Source organism: Poecilia mexicana, unplaced genomic scaffold, assembly GCF_051168715.1.
Source record: "Poecilia mexicana isolate PSO_F unplaced genomic scaffold, ASM5116871v1 scaffold_4, whole genome shotgun sequence".
In the NCBI taxonomy this organism is placed as follows: domain Eukaryota; kingdom Metazoa; phylum Chordata; class Actinopteri; order Cyprinodontiformes; family Poeciliidae; genus Poecilia; species Poecilia mexicana.
Genome location: NW_028263373.1, coordinates 14,597,019 through 14,618,237, shown reverse-complemented (window position 1 = coordinate 14,618,237; position 21,219 = coordinate 14,597,019). Strand labels below are relative to the sequence as shown.

Below are 21,219 nucleotides of genomic sequence, written 5' to 3'. Positions count from 1 at the left end.
ACCCCTTTCATAATTCCTGCAAGCTTTTTGCGTGTTTCCAGTTTGCTTTTGTTCATCTGTATTCACTCTGACTGGATCATGGTCCATAAAAACCTCCCTCTGTTGTTTGTTTGGGTCATTTGCTTGCATTAACTGCGCTGCATTTAAATGATGCTTCAAACTGGAAGAACACTCTGCATTGGTCCACAAGCAAGTTTAATTTTATTATCTTTGATTAAGATCAAAATTAATATAAAGTTTCTTAAGCTTTTTCTGCTCCTGCTGACTCTTTTTATTATGGCTGACTGGAACAATGTTTTTTTTTTTTTAAGGTTTTAGTGGCCTTTATTTGAAAGTAGTCTGACAGGAAACAGGGTAATGAGAGAGGGGGAAGACATGCAGCAAATGTCACCAGGTCAGGAATTGAACCTTTGACCACAGCCACAAGGACTAAGGCCTCAATACATGCTTTGCCTCTGCACCACCAGAGCACCCCAGCAATGTAGTTTCTTAAACCTCTGTCACCCAGGGTTTGTCTGTATGCATATTCTGAGCGAATGACTAATGGAATTAAAACAAACAAATAAATAATCTAAAAAAAATAAAATGCATATAATGATAGCATTGTGCTTCCTGGATTTTGGCTAAATAAATTGTATTTCAATAAAATGTAGTAAACATTCCACTACAACATGTGAATACCAAGCCTAAAAAAGCATTCAATCCTAAAAAGCATTTGGGATTTGTGGGCATTTATGTTTTGAGAAGATGCAGCTATTCTTTTTATTCTGGTTCTATTCTCAAAATAGCTGCAGGAAGCACAGCTTTAAACACTGACAAGCTCTTACTATCTAAATGTTATCTACAGCTTTCTGATTGCTGTCTTTGACTCCCTCCGCAGAGAGTTGATGGTCATACGGCTCAACATCCGTTTGTTTTGTCTGGTCTTTGCATGCAATTTAGGTTTTAAAATGGGAAGTTTTATTCCCTCCACTAGATGGCGTTGTTGTAGTTGGGTTTTTTAAAGAACAGCAATCTTCACTGATATGTGCCTTGCAGATAGAAATGAGTTACAAGATTGCTTGATTTCCCAAGTGTGCAACAGTTTACTTCTATCATGACAACATATTTTAATTTGAATTTTGGTTAGTAAAATCCAACTTAGTTTTAATCACAACTAAATCATCTTTTGTCATTTTAGTTTCAATCTAGTTTCACTCATCCAAATATTAATAAATGGTCTCATATCTTTGAGAGTAATACTGTCTTTGTTATGTTTGCCATAAATAGACACGGATTTACTTTCTGCTTTGAGCAAAATCTAAAATAGCCTCAAAGAAAATATCCACATTTTCATTCAGGAAAATATATTTTATTTAGTTTGTTTCTAAATAAAATTGTTTTGTCGAGATAAAAAAAAAGGACTCATGATGGTCACTAAAAAGTTTTGTCAACAAAATGAACATTGTAACGCGCAAAGCTTTCTTTCAGTCAAACTTATTTATAAGATTTTCTTTCATGTTTTCTGAGATAATATTTATACATCAGCCATGTTGTTAATATGAATATCTATAGTAATAAAAACATAAAGCAGTCTATTATTAAGAACAAAAGTTGTCAATTTATTCAGAATACAGAGACATTTTGCATTAAAACTGTTATAGTGGAGTCAAATACACACTGCATTACCCTTATGCCACAAAAGACAAACTGCTTACTAACTGGATTGTTATTTATAGAGAAATCAGTATCAAACTGTCATGGTTATTGCCAGATACACACAAAGGTTTCACACAAAGGTGTTGGTTTGTCACAACATTATATGGTCCTTCACTTTACAGCTAGTGAATGAGATGTTCATGTCACATAACAGAAGACAAATACTGACTGAAAGTGTGGCCTTTGAGGATCTACAATCAACTGTTTCCCTTCGTTTTAAAAGTCTCTGATTGCGATCAAGTCTACAGCACTGAATTCCGACTCATTTGGCTTATATTTTCATTTCCTCTCCTGTTTCTCTTCCAGCAAACGCAGCCAATGATGACTGAACTGATAATGACAGTGGACACCACTGCAAGTGCAATAAGAATAAGTGAAATATTATCAGTCTGTCCACCTCCCCCTTGTCCTCCGTTGGTCTCATTCTTTTGCTCTGATGTTGGTGTGGTCAATACCTCAGCTGACGGCGAGGTTTGTTTGGGGAGATCTGTATGGGGTCTTGTCCTCTCAGTTGAGGCCGATACGGGGTCTTTAGAAGGGCTGACAGGCATGAGATCCTCATCTGCAAGCATTGCTATTATCTCACCCTGCAGATTAAAAGGAGTCTCACACACCACAAGGGTTTGGTTGACTTTGGATGGGTACAATTTGAGCCAGTTCCTCAGAGGCAAAATATTCTTGTCACACCTCCAGGGGTTCTGCTGTAAAAGGACATTCTTTGCTTTAGCAAGTGAATCTAGATTGTGCTGGGGCAAGTTAGGAAGCGAGTTGTTCCGCAGGTCTATCTCTCCCAGGTCGTTCAGGTCCTTCAGAAAATCCAGTGGAAGGGAGGTGATGAAATTGTGCTCCAAAGATATGTTGACCAGTCTGGGCAGTTCTTCAAAAGTTCTGGCTTGAAGGGTTGTGAGTCGATTGGAGTGCAGTGAGACCTCCCCGAGTTGTGTCAAACCTCTAAAGGCGCCTTCAGACACATAGCTGATCTGGTTGCGACTGAGAACCAGAAGACGTAACTGAGTCAGGTTCCTGAATGTGTCATCGTCCACACGGCTTAGTTTGTTGTCATACAACCACAGCTCCTGCAGGACCATTGGCCCAAAGATCCCTGGACCCAGACTATTCAGCATGTTTTCATACAGGGAAATTTGGAAGAGGAGAGGCAAATTACAAAAGATCCCCTGTGGCAGAGACATCAGTCTGTTGTGGGAGAGAAACAGTTTCTGTAGCTTCGGAGTCTTTGACAACAGCATAGGGTCAAGATGAGTAATTAGATTGTCCTGGAGACTCAGTTCATTCAGTTCAACAAGATCATTCAGAAGGTCAGCTGGAAGCTCCGTCAGAAGGTTTTTGTTAAGGCGCAGGATTTTTAGTTCAGAAAGACCCTTGAATGTGCCACTGAATAGTTGAGTTACATTGTTTGAAGTAAGTGATAAGAACTTCAGCTTTTTTAGGGCATTAAAGCTTTCCTCTGGTACATAAGTGAAGCGGTTCTTGCTTATGTCCAGTTGTGTTAGCTCTGTTAACTGGGAGAACCACCTTGGCCGGATTGCAAAGAGCTTGTTGGTTTTCAGAACCAAAGCCTCAAGCTTCTGTAGCTTTTCAAACAATGTCTCAGGGAGATCCTGTAGTTCAGTTTCCGTTATTGCGATTATATTTATATTTAATGAAGAGTTGAATGTGCCAGGGTGTATCGCTCTCAAAACAGTTTTTGCAATCAAAAACTGCTTAAGAGAAGAGGAAAAATCAGTGAGATCTTCATGTTTCAGAGAATGAAATGTGCAACCAGTGAGGCTGATCTGGGTGGTAGATGAGGGCACATGTGTGGGGAAGTCAGAGAGGCCTTGGCAAATGATGCTTCTTTCATGACATTGACATCCAGGTATACAAGATGAAGCAGCAGCACCGAGAGAGCAGAAAAACAGCACCAAAGAAGTTACCACATCCATTTTGGTCCTACAACAGAAGAAGAAGAAATGTTATAGAAATAGTAAAAAATAAGTAATTTATCAGATATTTTATTTTAAGTGTTTTTATGCTATCAATACTTTTGCACAAAAAAATCTCCTTAGTATTGCGTTAACAGGAGCCTCAATCATAAGACTTTTGTTGGATTCATATTTGTATTTTTTTGTTTGTTTGCCAGTTTTGTTTGGGAAATTTCAAACCATCTCTGTAACATACGGAGCCCTCTAGGGAACATGGGAAATTTTATTTTCTTTTGCGTTCAATTCATTGCATTCCCTAGCAATACTTTTGCGTTATCGCACAAAACTTTTGCGTTCCCTCACAATAGGTTTTGCATTCTCTTGCAATAATGTACTGATCGGTTCATGCGGCATCACTGTAAGTCTTTCTTACGGTGGCCATTGTACTTTCTGCTATTATATAAGGTTTTTGTAACGTTTTTCCATGTATGTTAATATCTCATTGTGAAATATCTGATGTTTTATATCTTTTTCTTGAGAAAAAGATAGAAATTCACATATTCACAAATTTACATAAGTAGGAAAGAAAGAAAGAAAGAAAGAAAGAAAGAAAAAAAGAAAGAAAGAAAGAAAGAAAGAATGCATCCAAACTATTTGGACTATTTCTGAGTTATTATCGCGGGACAATCAGTCATCTGAGTTTTGATTGTGTCTCTTTTGTGTTTGTCTGAGTAGCTTAAAGGGATGTTTTCAGTGCAGTTTCATCTCAACCATATACAAACAAACATAAACATGCAGTGAATAAATCAATATTTAATCAGTTTTTTGCACCAAAAAGTTGAGAATAAACATGTTTTCACTGAGACTCTTTATATGTGTATATATTTGAAATTTTAAATTGACATTTGTGACTGTAAACAAAATAGACCAACAAATATTGCAGTAAGCGTATTGTGAGGGAACGCAAGACTTAATACGAGGGAATGCAAAAGTTTTGAGAGGTAATGCAAAAGAAAAATTGTCCCCATGTGAGAGAGCTCCACACCATACAATGCTTCCCAAAAACAAGAAAGAAAAAATCAGTAGAGGTATGAAAAGTCACAAAATTTGGTGACACAGCTAAAAAGTTGTCAATAGTACATTGTCTCTCTCTGATGATTAAACTAGTCATGTCACAGAGAGTCCCTCCACCGATGAAAGAAGTCATTACAGCTACATTACATTTTAGTATATTTTATTCTAAAAAACAGGATGCTCAGTGTTTACTTAATGTTAATTGATGTACCTTGGGTTTGAGAAAGTCGCCTAATTTATAGGTTAGAATGTCCAGTATATTTTGTAGTATTTGAAATCAAGCTGACTGACTTTGCTTTGCAAGTTCCCAACCCAACCTTTTGCTTCTTAAGTGCTAACTTGAAAATCCTACTTTACTCAACTCTCACAGATATGACAAAAATCAGGCACGTGCAGATTTTGAGCACCTGCCCCTTTTGCTCCTTGCCCCCAAGTGTCCTTTTGGTCAAATTATTTTATTTTTATTTTTATTTTTTGTATTATTACTTTCTAAGCCCTCTTCTGACACATAATAACATGTACTAAAATTATTTGTTTTTTGTTGGGGTTTTTTTTGTACAACATAATAAATCTTTTGTTGAGTGGGTTCACATAAAAACACTCAACTGAATCAGTGGTGTATTTTAAAAGAAATTATCTTTTTTTTTTTTTGCTTTTGTTCCTGTTTTTGTTTTGTTTGAGAAAGGAGCAGCTAATGAAGCTTTACGCTGAAAGTTATGAGTTCTCTCTCTCATATTTCATGGTTTTGTCACAAAAAAAACCTAACGAAATAAAAAACGTTTTTGGTAAAATGTTACATTTGAAAAATAAAAAAAAATCACACTACAAGATATATTTTTTTTTACAAGGGAAACTTGAACTAAACTAATTTACTAAAGAAATATTCTCTTGAAAACTTTGCACTTTGCTCTCCTCCATGGGAACAAAAGTTATGGAGTCCATCTTGAACTGCTCTGGATTGTTTTTAATGCCACCAAGGGATCCTATAAATCAACACCATAACACAGAAAACATACCTACAGATTAGTAATTGTGTGTGCAGCCTCCTCAGCGGTTGTTTTATGCCACACGGAAACATTAGCATGAATTGATCCAGTGTTGCCAGTGGGTAGGATCACTGCCTGCCAACACTGCTGACCCAATTGACTGCTAAATCACAATGCTTAGAGGGCTTTTGGCAACATAACAATTTCAAACAACATGTTACAATGGCTATTTATCTTTTTTGAAATGATCAAAAATATTTTTTCAATAGAATCGTGAAGATTGTTTTGAATAGTACATCTCTAAATGTTTTCTTTGTTTGTCACCATTAAAGATAATCTGTAGTTGACCGAGTTCTCCCCTGTTTGTTATGCCACTGGTAAGTTTAGTATAATGTCCTACTTCCTTGCACAAATCCGTCTGTGGCTTGAGGCAAGGAAACGTGAGCCATTTCTTAGTGGTTGAGGCACTTTGGGAAACCGCTACTTCCTCTCAAAGGAACAAACTCTCCAAAAAGGCTCTAATGAGGTCAGTTGCCGAGGCAGCACATTTCTTTTTCCTTCTTAAAACCCCCTATTGAGAAACTGCCTGCAAATCTTCAGTGAAGGGTGGTGAGAGGGGCTGTGGCTACAAACAGACATGTGGCACACATAGACCGGAGAACGGCCGAGTTACTGTGTGTTTTGTTAAGCTGAGCAGACCTGGAATCGCACGTGGCTTGACTGCTCTACTTGTGGTTGTTAAGGCTTTGGCTACCAGGTACAGACAGGTTGTGAAGGACACAGTTTTTTTTGTGTGTGTGTCCAAGATACAGAGAAACACATCACAAGCATCTTTGCATAATTGAATTTCTAAAAGGATTAGTATCTCTGCTCTTTCTCTTCTTTTTTTCTGTCTTTGTTTCTTTTGTCTTTCATTGTTTCTTTCTTTCTTTCTTGCTTTATTCCTTTCTCTCTTTCTTTTTCTCTATAAAACAGGTTCTAAGAGACGCCCAACTGCCTCAGTTTTAGCACGCTATGCCTGTTTCCAATTAAAGTTTGTGGTACAAGCTCTGTTCATGCAGAGTAAACGACTTAATTATGATTCAAATGTTGCTGCTTGTTTAATGACATAATACATTTACTTGCATAGTCTTTACCAATTTCATTGTTAAGTCAAAATGTCACAATTAAATAAACACATAGGATGTTAAATAGATGCACAATACTTTCTCCCATAACAATGGCAAATGTTTTGCTTCTGAATTGCAAAGATACAGTTTAGTCTTCATGGATTAGCTGAAAATCATCTCAAATTGTTATTTCCAGATGTAGTAAATTATTTATGTATTTAGTCAAGTATTGAGTTTTTTGTATATATATTCAAGACTAGGGGAAATAGGGGAACAGAGGGTGCAGCAGCACCCCCTTGTGGATGAAAGATGACACACATCTTAAGAGTTGAGAAACAAAAATCAGTAACCAGTGTTGAATATACTTAACTCGTAGCATGAGTTGGAAATGAGAATTCATAAAAAAAAAGTATGGTTTATAATATTTGGTAGTATTTGAGACCATGAATAACTTCTCTTATTGTATGTGGCTTAGTGGAATATGTTACAATATAAAATCACAACTGAACCTTATGTAACAGTAGCTTATAGGGACACAAAGGTGCATAATTGTATCCAAGTGTATAACCAGCAGGAATACTGCTCTCATCATAGCAAGGCAGAGAATCATAATGCTCCTCTTGTCAAAGTGTGGGCTGACCCATGTGTTTGTACTTATATACTCTGACTGGAAAACCCCAGATGGATCCACAGTCTGGTGTAATGGGCAAAGCATTTTCATTCCACTATAAAAGGCTCATGCTTGTCCCACAGCTGGCCAATAAAACAAAGTGTTTCTCAAAAAATCAAAACAGGCAAACTTTCACTCTAAATCTAGGAAAAGTATGTGGAAAACCAAATTGTTATCAATGAGGAAATAACAGGAATGAAAGCTAAACAAAACCAATGGGTTTATTTTTTAACACAAAAACTTAGTTCTTGTGTCATTCATATTTGTTTCACATTTCTACATAATACAGAATCTCTTCTATGCTTGTTTATGATGAACGCTCTAACAAACAGGACAAAGTGTTTTTGCAGAACTTACCCTCAGTCGTCCTTGTCGATCACTGAGCAGAGTGAACTGGTTGGGTTGTCTTTTATGCACAACACCCTTCCTTCCACTGCTTCATTAATCCTCTCAAAGTTTCCTTCTGAACTGTCACACTTTCACATTTTCCTGCCCTGTCTCACCTCTTAAAGTTTCCCTTAAATCAGCTATTTGGTTGTTTTCTCTCTCTCTCTCTCTCTCTCTCTCTCTCTCTCTCTCTCTCTCTCTCTCTCTCTCTCTCTCTCTCTCTCTCTCTCTAAGCCCTGGGAATTTTGAGGATTTCTCCTTCTCCCTGAAGCTCTACTGGGACTGTTCAGTGGCTCTGATGCCTCTTTGTAGCTTTTGAAAAGTAGAGGGGAACAAGCCCAACCCCACTGTTTTACTCCCTGTCTGAACTGATTTTGCTGCCCAAGCGTGGGTGTTGGAGGGGAGAGAGGTCTGCATTTCATTTTAGATTTATTTATGAGTGAGTGAGTGCATGCGTGCGTGGGTGTGTGTGTTTGTGTTGTCAGTAAAGGAACCTTACAGGGAGGATGAAAGTTTTTGTCAAAAACAATGGGAGGAGGTTTTGTGTGTTTGTGCTGTGTGTGTTATTTTTAGGGTATATGTAACATCTGTTGCACATATCTTTGGTGTCCCTTTTCTGGTATGCTCATAAAACAGCTCTATGTATGGTGGCATGCAGCCGTACATACACTTCTTCTCATGTTCTCGCTTAACTTGTGCGGCAACAAAAAGCATAAAAAGTATATTTCTCTAAAAAACGTTTTATTTGTCATCCATGTACAAAATGTCTTGAAACCTTTCTCATTTTGTCACTATTCTGTCTAAAAAAGAATGTAATACAAGGAACAATTAAGGAAATTTATCAAAGAAAAAAGTTTGTCTGCGTATTATTGATTACACAATGCATTTCTTTATTTTAAATGTACCGACAGGGCGTCTTCTGTTACTGTCACTGCTGTTTTCACCGTTCAAACTCGCATACAGGAAACCATTGGGGAACAGATAACTTGGGTGGAGCTAACGTATGGACTGATGTGACTTCAAGACAGCAAACCCGATGTTGGACATGATTGTATCACTGTGACATTTTAGAACAAGGCAAACTAAAACATTGTTTTGTGAGACTATTGCTTTTACTGACTCCTTTGGTCATGTTGAGGTGGTTTTAGCGTCTAAAACACCTTCAGCTTTACTGAACCGTTATCTAGAAAGATCTGTCTCACGTATGTTTGTTTATTTTTTCAAAAAAGCAACTTGACTGGGAAGCACCAATCCCACTACAGTAACTGTCCTGACTGAGTGAGAAGCGAGTGCTTCCTAAACAGAGCAGTGATTCTCACGCAGTCAAACTGAACACAATCAGAGCAGAAAGGAGACCCATATTGGAAATGAATCACCCCTGTGCAAAGCTAAGACACGATATCAGTCAATGTTCACCATGCTCCCAAGTCCACCTATAAATTTGCATTGGGGCATTTCTGAAGTGAGGTAGTTTTACACCAAGCTGCTGTGACCGATAGAAAGACTTGACGGTTTCAGAACAAATACTGCAGAATTAAACAAATGTACACAAAAATGTCACAATTTGCACACTAATAAAAGGTAGCACACTTAACGAGTTATTTATACAGTTTTTCTGTACACAAAAGTTCTTTTGGGGTTACTCTTTAAATAAAATGAATTAGTATTCCCAATCTCAATCAACAAATGTTAAAACTCTAGGTCTGTGTTAAAACTTAAACATTTTTTTAGCTTTTCTCTGAAGCACAAGGGTCAAAGGGCAGCTGCTTAGTTTCTCGACCGGCTCTGGAAGGAAGGTCCTGGGTTCAACTCCTGTCATGGGTCTGCATGGGTGGAGTTGTATATTCTCACCATTCAGAGCCAGCATACTGCAGCAGGGATGTTTTGATTTGGAAGAATGTTACTAACTCAGGCCATGGTACCAGGTCCAAACCTCAAAAACATCTGCACTTTGCAAGTCATTTTATAACTATATTATCAACCTTCTTTAAAATTTGTTCCAAGTTTATCTGGATGATACCATATTTCATTTGTGAATCCTTGAGGTTAATTGCTTACTCTCAGTGTCTAGTCTAGTCATTTTCTAGTCTTTCTACGTGAATTGTTATTAGAGATAATTTGAAGAAATCTGTAAACTGTGCCTGTGTTGTTAAGATGTTGCATACCTGGTAAAAACAAAAATAAAAAAATGCTGCAACTATCAAATTCAGGGTTGAAATATATAAATGAACTAGTTTTTACAAGATAAAACATAACATAAAAACAATTTGAATCTTATTTCATCGTCATTATTTAATAAATAAAGTTAATGGCAAAACAGAAAAGTTTGAGACAATTATGTCTTCCCCCAAAACTTACATACATGCTTTAAAATCCTAGAATTAAAAGGTAGTGATTTCACTTTTACTATTTATGTGGAGTAAAATGTTTGGCAAAAATACCCAAATTTAACGGTTAACTTCTGTGCTAAAGTGAAGCTCGGATGATTTAAGGGAGTAGCTAGACACCAAGGAATTGTGTTTACTTTTGAGAGTCTGTCAAAACAGCAGGTTCCTGTAAGCTCATCAAAAGTAAATCCTCTTCTTATCTCAAAGGCAGCAATCAACAGTTTTTTTCATAGCTCTTCCATAGTTTCCACAGAGTCAGATGTTCGTCAGATCTGCAGCTTCCTGTTCCCTTGCTCACCAATTTTCGCAGTGTTGGTCAATGTGCTGGCGCCCACTGTTGTGTGAGCTCAGCGTACTGGAAAGGCCTAATCACCCGTTGTCATAGCAATGAACTCGGTCCCGTTTGCCAATTTATCCTCTTTTGTTTGCTTTATGCTTTAAATTCTCATCGCTTCCCATGGAATTTGCAGCATGTGTTGGCTCTCTCTGTGGATTAAATTAGTCTGAATCTTGTTTGTCGATTTAACAGATGAACTTTTCTGTTACATCACACCAGAAGAATGAGTCTAAATATAGTTACTGGTGAGCTAAAAATATAACCTTCAGTTTAATAAGTTTTGATCATATAATTCTAAAAGTTGACTGAAACAGCTTCAGATGTCTTTTTTTTGTTTTAAGATGCTCCTGAGCTGTTCCCAGACACAGAGTGCTTGGGTTGGGTGTGGTTTTCTGTAAGTTGTTGTGGTTTTATCTTGTGAAATTACAGTGAGGCTGTTTTGTAAAAGAAAAATGTGTCATCTGAAAAACTCACTGACTATTGTGAGATCTGGATCACCGTTCAATCTGTTTCCTGTTTTGACATCTACTACAAAAGACTGGGTAACTTTCCTTAACTTTATCACCCAAACTGTGATAAAGTTAAGGTGAAAAATGACAGATGTTTTGGGTGAAAGCGTAAGCAGTGTTATTCCTTACTTCTATTGACATTAATTTATTGGTGCAGTGTTGGCAGTGTTCTTTGGTTTTCTACAAACTAAATGTTAGGACTTACAGGAAATAGAAACAGATAACAGATGTGGAAGACAGAGATAATTAGAGGTGGGAGAGACATGAATTATATCATGATGAAGCCTAAATGAAGGAATGCAGGAAATTCAGCTAAAGGACATGCAGCTAAAGTTCAAAACAAAGATTTGTGTTTTCTGATCTGAAGATATAGTTAGAAGTGACTTTACTAAAGACTAACTATCTACTTACTTCCACTTCACTGTATTTCTGTAGCAGCAGCTCAGCATGCACCACAACAAGCATCTTCACGGATGTTCAAATAATAGTTAAAATTGTTCAAATGACAACTAAAAACAGACAAAGCTGACTAGAATATTTTTATTATTTGTCTTCATTACATGAAACCAAGACCTGCATTTGAAATAAGTAATACTTTTTCACATCAAGTACAGCAGTTACCTTTACATTCAGTTCCACTGTTATATTTAAGTTATATTTTTATTTTAATGTTGCCACCTCCCTAAAATAATGGACACTTTTGTTCCCAGAGACTGAGTACTGAGTAAAAAAAAAAAAGACTTAGGCCATTATTTTAGGAAGGTGACAATATGCTTTCATCAATGTAATTGTACTTTTACATTACCAAACTGTTGCAACATTTTCATTGGTACTGACACTCTCCAAAGACAGTTGTTCATCATGTCATCAGCCACTGGGGGGAACAAATCCCCATTTAATAGTTCTTTATTCTTTTATAGATTCATTTCTGGATATAACATATTGCAGTAATTTTGTTCTGATTCAAAGGCTATGAAGACTTGTCCATCAAGTTTGCTTTATAATATCTTTTGCATGTAATAGATGTAACATAAAAGCTGATTACTGAAAATTGAAAAGTGCACACATTTCAAACTGTCAAAATAACAAGTGGAAGGAGAAAAAAAATACCATTAAATGACTTTCGTCCAGGACATTTATTTTTTCTTACAACACGTATGTTTTTCTTATATGGTTTGTAAAGCCGTTTTTACTCTTCAAGAAGCAAACAAAACATTTGTAACATTTTAAAGCCACATTAGCGAAAAAGACAACATACTATAGTAGCCATTAGGAAAAAAAATGCTTGTGGAAAGGGAGTGTTTATCTTCAAGCGTGCACCAAGTCTGATAGCATGGTGTCCTCCTCATTTTGTGCACACTCAGCACTTATCTTGTCCATGGCTGTGCCGAGACGATGCATGCCATACATGGCAGCGAGAATGAGCACTAAACCCACTACTAAAAGAAGGACATAACAAAACATTATGGATCCAACCGAAGTCGAACCGGATGGCAGAAACCACACATACACCCAGCGTTTGTGGATGTTGTGGTGAACATACTCAGGCCCCTGTTCAACCACCAATATCTCATGAAAAACAGGTGAGACAATGGGAATTACATCAGCCTGAATGGAGTTTGAGGTATAAACCATCGCTGAGTATGTTGTGGTTTCTGAGGTGGTTGATTCCGTAGTTGGAGTGACAGAAGTGGAATATGTTGTTTGGGTGGGTTCATATGAGACAGTTTGTGTCAGAAATAAACTTTCCGTTCTTTTCTCATCACAAAAGCTGAATTCGTCATCAGGCAGCGTGTGAAGACCTCGCAGCAATTTATAAAATGGACTGTGACATATCACATCATCTTTGTCAAGAACAATGTTATCATTCTTTCTGATCCACCTTAAAAATTCTCTTATAGCACAATCACATCTCCAGGGGTTGTCACCCAGGGTAACAGCTGTTAAGGCTGTATTTGACAAGAAAATATCTCCAGGAAGTGTATTTAGTCTGTTGTTTCTCAAATCGATGGTAACAAGTGATGTGAGGTCCTGAAAAATGTTCTCTGGTAGGGTCCTCAATTTGTTTTGGTTGAGGAGGAGTATTTGCAGTGTGGTTAGCGTGGAAAAAAGGTTGGGAGGAAGATCCCGAAGACTGTTGTTTCTCAGGGAGAGCTTTACAAGGTTGGGAAGACAGCAGAAAAGATCTGGTGGTAAGTACCTCAACTTCTCATTTACATGCAAGTTCAACTCCAGCAGTCCCGACATGTTGGCAAACAGGTTTCCAGGAACAGTGACGAGGTTTGTTTCATACAAATAAAACTGTGTAATGTACGGCATGTGGCCCATCAGTTCGTCTGGCAAAGATAGCAGCGGATTGCTGTAAATTGTAAGTTTTTTAAGTTTTGGCATGTTGTAGAAGCTCTTGTGTGGGACACCCTTCAGCTGGTTGTAGGATAGGGTGAGCTCTGTCATTTTCTCCAGTGACCAAAACATGCGAGGTGGAAGGCTTTTGATCTGGTTGTGATGGAGATTCAGAACAATGAGGTTCTCGAGCTGATCAAAAATCCCCGGCTCCAACACTGCCAACTCATTGTGGTATATCCTGAGTCGCTGAAGTTTAGTCAGGGTGTGGAAAATTGTTGGCGATAGCTTCTTTATGTTGTTCCTGCCAAGGTTCAGAAGCAGGAGGTTGCTTAGTCCGTCAAACATGTCTGGAGGAAGATCTCTAATCTTATTGCGGCTTAGATCCAGAACCAGCAACCCGCCCAGGCCCTCAAACATATCAGGACCAATGATCTCAAGCTGGTTTCCATCTAAGTAAATCTCCTCGACCACAGAGAGAGGACTGAACACCCGAGCAGGAAGAGTAGACAGATCATTGTTTGTCAGCTTGATGGACTTGAGCTGAGGAGCTGCATGAAAGCCCAAGGGATGGATGGTGTGAAGGTGGCTGTTGGTCAGCCCAAGGCGCAACAGGAGAGTCTTATTTTCCAGACTCTTCTCACTGAGGACACTCATATTGCCCTTGTCAAGCAGCAGAGTGTATGTATCGACAGTCAGCTGCTGCAGCAAATCTCTGCCATTACGGTCACTGCACAAAAAGTGACCATGAGATTGGCACAAACAGCCTCTAGGGCAAAACGTGCTGCAATCAAAGAGAGGCGGAGTGAAGAGGGCAAGTATCATCCACAGCGTACCTGTGTAATTAAAATAAAAAGTACAAGTTTTCATTCACAAACTGGCAGGTTAGCTTTGATAGAGATTCAGAAATTACCCTGTGTTGAATATATAAATCATTTTTTAGAGAGGAGCAGCATGATGAGCATTTAAGATTTTTAGACAGCAATTACTACGGATCAAAACTGACTCAGAGGTGAAAAGCAGAAGAAGAGAGGAAGTTTTAACTAACCTTTGACGCAGGACTCCATCACGCTCCGGTGGTTGCTGTGCTCTGAGCCGCTCTGCTGTCTAACTGAGATGTGCTCTCACTGCCTGTCAAAGCTTCCGGCCTTCTTCTTCACCAACATGTCAGCCCAGAAAGACATCACGTCATTAACGTTGATAAACACAGACAGGCACACGCAAGGTTAACTGTGGTGACCTGAAAAAATGCCTGATGCTTTATGTCTTCATTAATACCATGAAGATACTCTAACAATTGATTTATCGTGTATATTTTTGGTTTTAGGAAGTCTTAATGTTTTGACATTGTTTCCACATTTTGAGCCTCCTATATATAAATTAAATAAGACGCTGGTTCTTTATTTCCTGATGTGGACTTATCTTGCAAGCAGCTTTCTCTGCATCCTTTTTATGAACTGAGCCGGAATAGATAATTCTGTTTTTCCTTGAAAAACAAAAAGAAAAACAAAAGAGAAAACTCCTTCCGGAGACAGAGCTGAAGTGACAGGGCTGATGGGCAACTGCCAGCCGTTGATACCAAACGGCAAGAGAACACTGGAACCGAAGCATGAATTCACATACTTGTGGTATTTATGAGTGATTTGCAGTTGTGATAGAGTTACTGTGAAATGCCACATGTTTCCTTTCTCTGATGGCTACATCATTGTCATTGTCTTCTCCATAAGTTTTCAATGGATGTGATATTTTAAATTAGCATTAATTTAAAATTGCTCACCTTTGATTATAAATTAATTTCACTGTGTTCATATTTAACAGGGCTTGAAAACCAAAAATAAAAGAAGTGAAAGACATTGCTTGTTGTGTTGTATTAAGAAAAGTCTAATAAATGTTTGCGGTATTTGATTAAACTTCTGAAAGATATTAAATTTATTCCAACCATCTGTCCTTTGTACAGTTTTTTTTTTAATAGTTCTGTTCAGATTAATAGGATTGTGTTTTAAAAAGTGGGTAAAGCTTTAAAATATTTTAATAACTTTTATTTCCATCCATGAAAATTCATGCATGGATTTTCATGCATGAAACATAAATTCAAATTCAAAATGTATCAGGTTTGTGGAAGGTAAATAATAATAAACACTTTAAACAAGAACTGTGTGACTTAGTGGTGCATTTAAAACTGAAAAGACATGTTTTAATAGTTTTGCATGTGAATAAAATGTCTCTGCTTTTGAACTTTTGAAAATGACTTTTCGATGTAGCAATTTACTGGTTGAGATTAATCAGTGGTAAGATACGATTTGTTTTTATAGTTTCTTTTTCTTTTTTTTTTGATGAACAAAAGGATTTTCTTAACAGACTTTGCAATTTATTTTTTTTCAGAAATTTTAAAACAAACAAAAAAGTAAAGATACACATTACATTTTATTTACACAATAAAACAAACAATGGTTCCTTTCTAAATACAGTGAAAAGTGAGGCGATTGGTAGTTAGGTTGATAAAAACTTAGATCAGTTTCTGCCACAAGAGGGCAACAAAAACGATTAAATTTAAATGTGGTAAAGATCATCTATCCACTCAACAATGTTTCAACAATGTTTCTGCTATATAATAAAATTCCTGTTGGGTAACATGTAAAGCAACATCACTCAGAGGTTTCATGACAGCTTATAGGGGGATATGAAATGTACATCACTATATTGCTGGAATAAATACAGTTTGTTCAAATTATTGGTGTTTGCAGGTTTTAAGGCTATGCTGAGCAGTGCAGCAAGTTTTCCTGGCGGTTCTTTTCCCCTTTTGTGTTCATCAGACACAATACTTCCAGAAACAAGCTGTGGGTAACAGAACATACGGACAGAATAAATTAGTTTCACAATAGCTATTAAGCATTCCTACATTTTGACTGGTTGTAATTTAACTTACGTTCTCCACGCTTTGTTGTTACGGATTTGTCCTCGGCTACATTAGCAGAAATCTTCCTCTCCAGCTCCAGGTCTTCCCACACTGTACGCAGCTATAAGTACACACCGGACCTATTAAAACTGTTGTTGTTGTTATCTATTTTATCATTATTAAAATCTGTGTTTAGTTGGTGCCGCATGTGTACTTTGAAAATGTAGGCTATGTTCTTGACACATTTTATCAAAGCAAGTCAAATAAACCTCATTAATGAAGTACCTCTCATATACAAGGAAATTCACATTTTTATTGGAGAAAATAAATAAAAACAGCTAAATAAAATGACATTACAAAACAAATACATCAAAGAATAAGATGGCAATTAGCGCAACATCTTAATAAGAGCCCCCAACATCCCAGATAAAAAGAGAACGGTCTTACCTCCTCAAGATCAGCTAATTTATTACCCAGCCTCATACCTGCAAAAGTGGGAACAGTTATTTTTAGATTATTATGTACATTTTTAAAATTGATTTCAGAAGTAATGTGTATGTTTAGGAACTTAACCTACCCAGTGGGCCGTCTTTTTCACCACTAGCCAAGGTTTTGTGAAACAGCAATGCAATAATCTTGCTCTGAATGTCTGGGTCGTCTTTCAGGTTAAAAACATGGTTCCCTGAACATACAAAGCAAATGAAAATCACACTTTAAGCAAAAACAAATATTTTGTTCAACCCCATAAAGGATCACAGCATTTCCATTTTTTTGCACACTCACCAGAGGTAAATATGCTCCTCCCCTCCACACTGATCACTCCTTGCAGTAACAGCAAACCAAGGAGTCCCAGAGAGCAGTTTGTGACTGTGACTCTGTCCATGGCACTCGGTGAATGGTTCTCAATGAACTCCTGCACTATGAGCCGCTTCACACAACTCAAGGGGTCCTCTCCTTTGGATCCATTCTGCCAGTAAACATTTATATGTCTTTAAGCTGAGAGGAGGAGCCAGTTCGCTCCTTGAGTCTTAAATCAACAAGTAGTCGCTTTGGACTTCGTCAAAAGCCCACAATCTCATAGAGACCGTGAAGCGTTTGAATGAAATACGGTGCTGTGACGTTGCAGTTGCAGGGCAGTAACCCTTCATCACTCTGACATGGCCAAATCAAAGTGATAGGAAGTTATCAATCAGCAGCTTGGTTATGAGAGACCCTTGTCAAATGTTCTTGGCACCTGCACGTGCTTTTCTTTTACCGTAATTGCTTCTTTAAATAGCAACATGGGAGTGTGTTGGTCTGGTGAAGAGAGGTAAGTGAATTGGTTCAGTCTGCTGGAGTGCCACAGGAAGAGATGAGATCTTCAATCTTCAGGACTGATTCAAGGCAGAAGGAGCATCCATCACTGGGATCGTGTCAACATCTGATGGGTCTCAGGAGTCTTCCCTGAATGTGAAGGAAGTAAAGTTGCCCATATCTGCCTACGGAGCAGAAACTGTGCAGGTGTGATATGGGAAATCACCTGCAAAAATTGTATGGTGATAAACTCGAGTCTTCAGTTTAAGCCATAAAGCTGAAGTCATTTAGTCGTTAAATACTCATCACTGCTGTCAAGATATACTGGTATGTGACAAGAAAGAATGGGAGATGAGAGTAATTTCAGGTAATTTAAATTAAAACTACAGTAAACCTGATTGCAATTAATAGTTTAATAATTTAATCATTTTAACATATTATTTAGTGTTAGAATAAACTCTACATAGGGTTAGCACAATTTTTTTACTACTGATTCCTCTTCAATGCCAGAAAAGCACCTTTGTTCCCCTTGTAGTTAAGTGAGTCCCTTCTCTCTAAAGTATACAAAAATGCTTCTTTAATTTCTAATGATGAAAATTGATGTGACTTGAGAATTAAAGCGCTATATGAATTATATTTACAACCTGAATTGCAAACACATTTTTGAAGCTTAAATTATTATTATTATTTTCATTTTTGGGACTATTAGAGCCACACTCCTATGTATTTTTTATTAACCTAGTAAACTCAAACAGGTTTTTTTTTTTTTAAACTATTATGCATGGTCCCCCAAAATGTATGTTGCCATATATAGTCTGATTCACACAGTCCCAAAACAGGATTGTTAGGATGATTGTTTCCTAAATTGCCCTTAGGTATGTGTGTGTGTGTCTGCACTCATAACGTAGGTGTGAGTGCAGACACACCTATGTTGTGTAGGTGTGAGTGGGTGTAAGCATCATTGTTTGTCCTCTTTGTCTGTATGTTGTTTTGCGAGGGACGAGTGATCTGTACAGAAGGTAGGTCTCATCCAGTGGCTGCTTTAGATAGGCAACACCCATCCATTGGACAAACAATGGATGGATGAGTAGACTAGAGTAACCAAAAAATGTTATCAACTAATAAGTGTAGAGTTAAGTGGGGACAGGCGCCTATTCAAAGCACTTTGAATTGCCTTGTTGCTGAAAATGTGCTATATAAATAAAATTACCTTACCTTACCTTACCTTACCTTACCTTACCTTACCTTACCTTACCTTACTACCGTATCTGATAATGGTACATTGGGCGAGCGGTAGAGTACACCCTGGAGAAACACAGACACATAACCACCTACATACACACATTCACACCCAAGGGCAATTTAGAGAGACCATTTAATCCAAGTCATGTTTTTGGCATGTGGGAAGAAGCCAGATAATCAGAGAGAACTCACACGCAAACTCCACGCAGTTCATATCTTGATGCAAGGCAACATGCCAACATCCAGTCCATGTAACCATTTCTATAAAAACATAGTTTTTTTGCAATATCTATTATATCTTTAAAGCATAAAATTAAAAAAGTAAAAGTAGGGGTTTTTTGTTGTTATTTTTGGTTTGTTCTTCATGTGAAAAACTTTGAATTACCTTGATGTTGAAAATGTTCTATATACATAAAATTACCTTACCTGTGTGTAAGAACAATACAATTCTTCCAGTGACAATGTGTACTGTTTAATGCATACTAATTTGACCACCAAATGGCACAGAAGGCTCTTTGTCAACTTCTGGGTGTTGCTGATGAATGGACATATTCTTTTCTTGCCTTCCTGGATTATATAATCCTCATCTATCACATACACTAATTATGCATATTGAGGTTTGTGCTTGTAAGGTAAAAATGTGTGGAAAAAACATTAGCACAATGTTCTGTCCCTTTCAGAGGAGTGATAGAGTTTGAGGAAATGTATTGGATGGTAAATAAAACTTTACGGACTCTTAGTACGGGCTGTAGAAATATGTTGGTTGGTAAATGGACTGCAGCTTCCGCATTAAACTGCTTTAATTATGTATGACCAGCAGGTTGACTCGGTAAGCACTAGAGGGAGCAGTAACACATTAACTTAATTCCAAATATGCTGTGCTGTTGTGATGTCGCATTAGTTTGTGGGAAATGGCAGCTACAGAAATGAAAAGGCGTGATCATAAGCAATCTCGGGCGACTAGTCTCAAACAAGCAGGAGGATTTATTGTTTCTTTACGAACTTTTATTTTTATGATACCCCCACACAAAAGTGTCGCAAGCATTATCAGCTGGATCCCTGCTTTTTCACCAGTATTTCCTTAGAGACCGAAGATGCAGCTGGTGCAGCAATGAACAGTCACAGAACCTTCAAAGGCGATATTGTCAATATAAACACATGTAGTCGGACTTATACCGGAAGTTGGTCAACTCGGACTTTCAAAATTAATTTAAACAACTAGATGCATCTTTTAGTGTTTGTGTTTTGTCCTATTTGTGTCATTCGGGTGAGGATTGTGCATTTAGAGTGATTGTAATTTGACCTACATTTATAAAAATGACAAGACTACAGAGCTGCAACACATATAGGAATAACTAAAGTCTATCTTATTGATTTTTGCATGCTTTAATTTTTCATGGCTATGGGTTATTTTGAATCCTGATGAAGGTTATTCTTATTGTGTCTGTTTCTGGACATTTGTGTAGCTATTTATGGGTTAGGGTGAAGCTGTGAATGAGTTCAGCTTGGTTCTCAGCCACATCACATGTCACTTTGTCCCTGAGCAAGAGACAGAACTCCCACATTTCCTCTTATTTGCTTATCAGTGTGTGACTGGAGAGAAACAGCTTTGAATTCATGGTATGCAGTACACACTCACAACAGTCTGTCAGTGTTCGTGCGAAAGTGAAAAATACATTATACCGTGCTGATGGGATCTTTTGGGATTATTTTTAAAGTAAATGTGTGAAATTTTTAATTTCCTTTTATCTGTTCATTTATTTTATGTTTTGTGATTGTGTTTGTTATTTTTTGCCTGTTTAGCTTTTTCTGTAAATTTTTTTTCTTATCACAGAGTGTATTATATATATCACAGTTTGGTCAAGTGTGCCACTCTCATTGTTTATCATCTTAGTGGTTAATTTCTTTTGTTCTTCCATAATATCTCAAAGTGCTCCATCCACATTTAAATCCTATTTTTTCTGTTTTCATAATACTGTACTAGAATCAGTGTAAAAATATAATTATGATTTCATGAAAAATGATCAATTATAACTTAATAACCATATTAATGATGATGGCATTAAGAACAAAGATAAGCACTTTAATATAGTCCTATAAGCTAAGATTTATCTTATTTGTGAACTTGGTCAGTGATATGTGAGGCCAGTTGTTGACCAATCAATCAGTCAATCAATTTATTCGATTGAGCAAATTTCATCATTAATTCACAAACACATTCACTTACAATATTTACACAACTGAAAAAGGGAGCAGGAAGAAGAAAAAGTTTCGTAATTACCATACTCATTGGTGCAAAAACAAATATATCGGACAACTGGGTGGCAACTGGTTACATTTACTCAGTTGCATGTGCGTGAGTAATG

The 21,219-nt window shown here is 37.3% G+C and overlaps 3 protein-coding genes across 3 annotated transcripts; all 3 read right to left on the bottom strand.

Annotated features, from left to right (window-relative positions):
- Nucleotides 1–1,577: 1,577 nt before the first annotated feature.
- lrrc15 (leucine rich repeat containing 15) lies at nt 1,578–8,218 on the bottom strand. The gene is made up of 2 exons (XM_015001109.2): nt 7,817–8,218; nt 1,578–3,648 (listed from the first exon to the last, which is right to left on the bottom strand). Exon 2 carries the CDS (start codon nt 3,639–3,641, stop codon nt 1,941–1,943), a length of 1,701 nt encoding a protein of 566 aa, XP_014856595.2. The 5' UTR covers nt 3,642–3,648; nt 7,817–8,218; the 3' UTR covers nt 1,578–1,940.
- A 3,387-nt stretch (nt 8,219–11,605) lies between these two features.
- Nucleotides 11,606–14,732, bottom strand: LOC106926267 (uncharacterized). Its single transcript, XM_015001074.2, has 2 exons — nt 14,471–14,732; nt 11,606–14,258 (listed from the first exon to the last, which is right to left on the bottom strand). The coding sequence occupies exons 1-2, from the start codon at nt 14,487–14,489 to the stop codon at nt 12,388–12,390; spliced, it is 1,890 nt and encodes a 629-aa protein (XP_014856560.2). The 5' UTR covers nt 14,490–14,732; the 3' UTR covers nt 11,606–12,387.
- Nucleotides 14,733–14,923: 191 nt separating this feature from the next.
- On the bottom strand, nt 14,924–17,230 carry uts2d (urotensin 2 domain containing). The gene is made up of 5 exons (XM_088005269.1): nt 17,102–17,230; nt 16,896–17,000; nt 16,766–16,803; nt 16,349–16,439; nt 14,924–16,257 (listed from the first exon to the last, which is right to left on the bottom strand). The coding sequence occupies exons 1-5, from the start codon at nt 17,199–17,201 to the stop codon at nt 16,232–16,234; spliced, it is 360 nt and encodes a 119-aa protein (XP_087861395.1). The 5' UTR covers nt 17,202–17,230; the 3' UTR covers nt 14,924–16,231.
- Between the last annotated feature and the right edge of the window lie 3,989 nt (nt 17,231–21,219).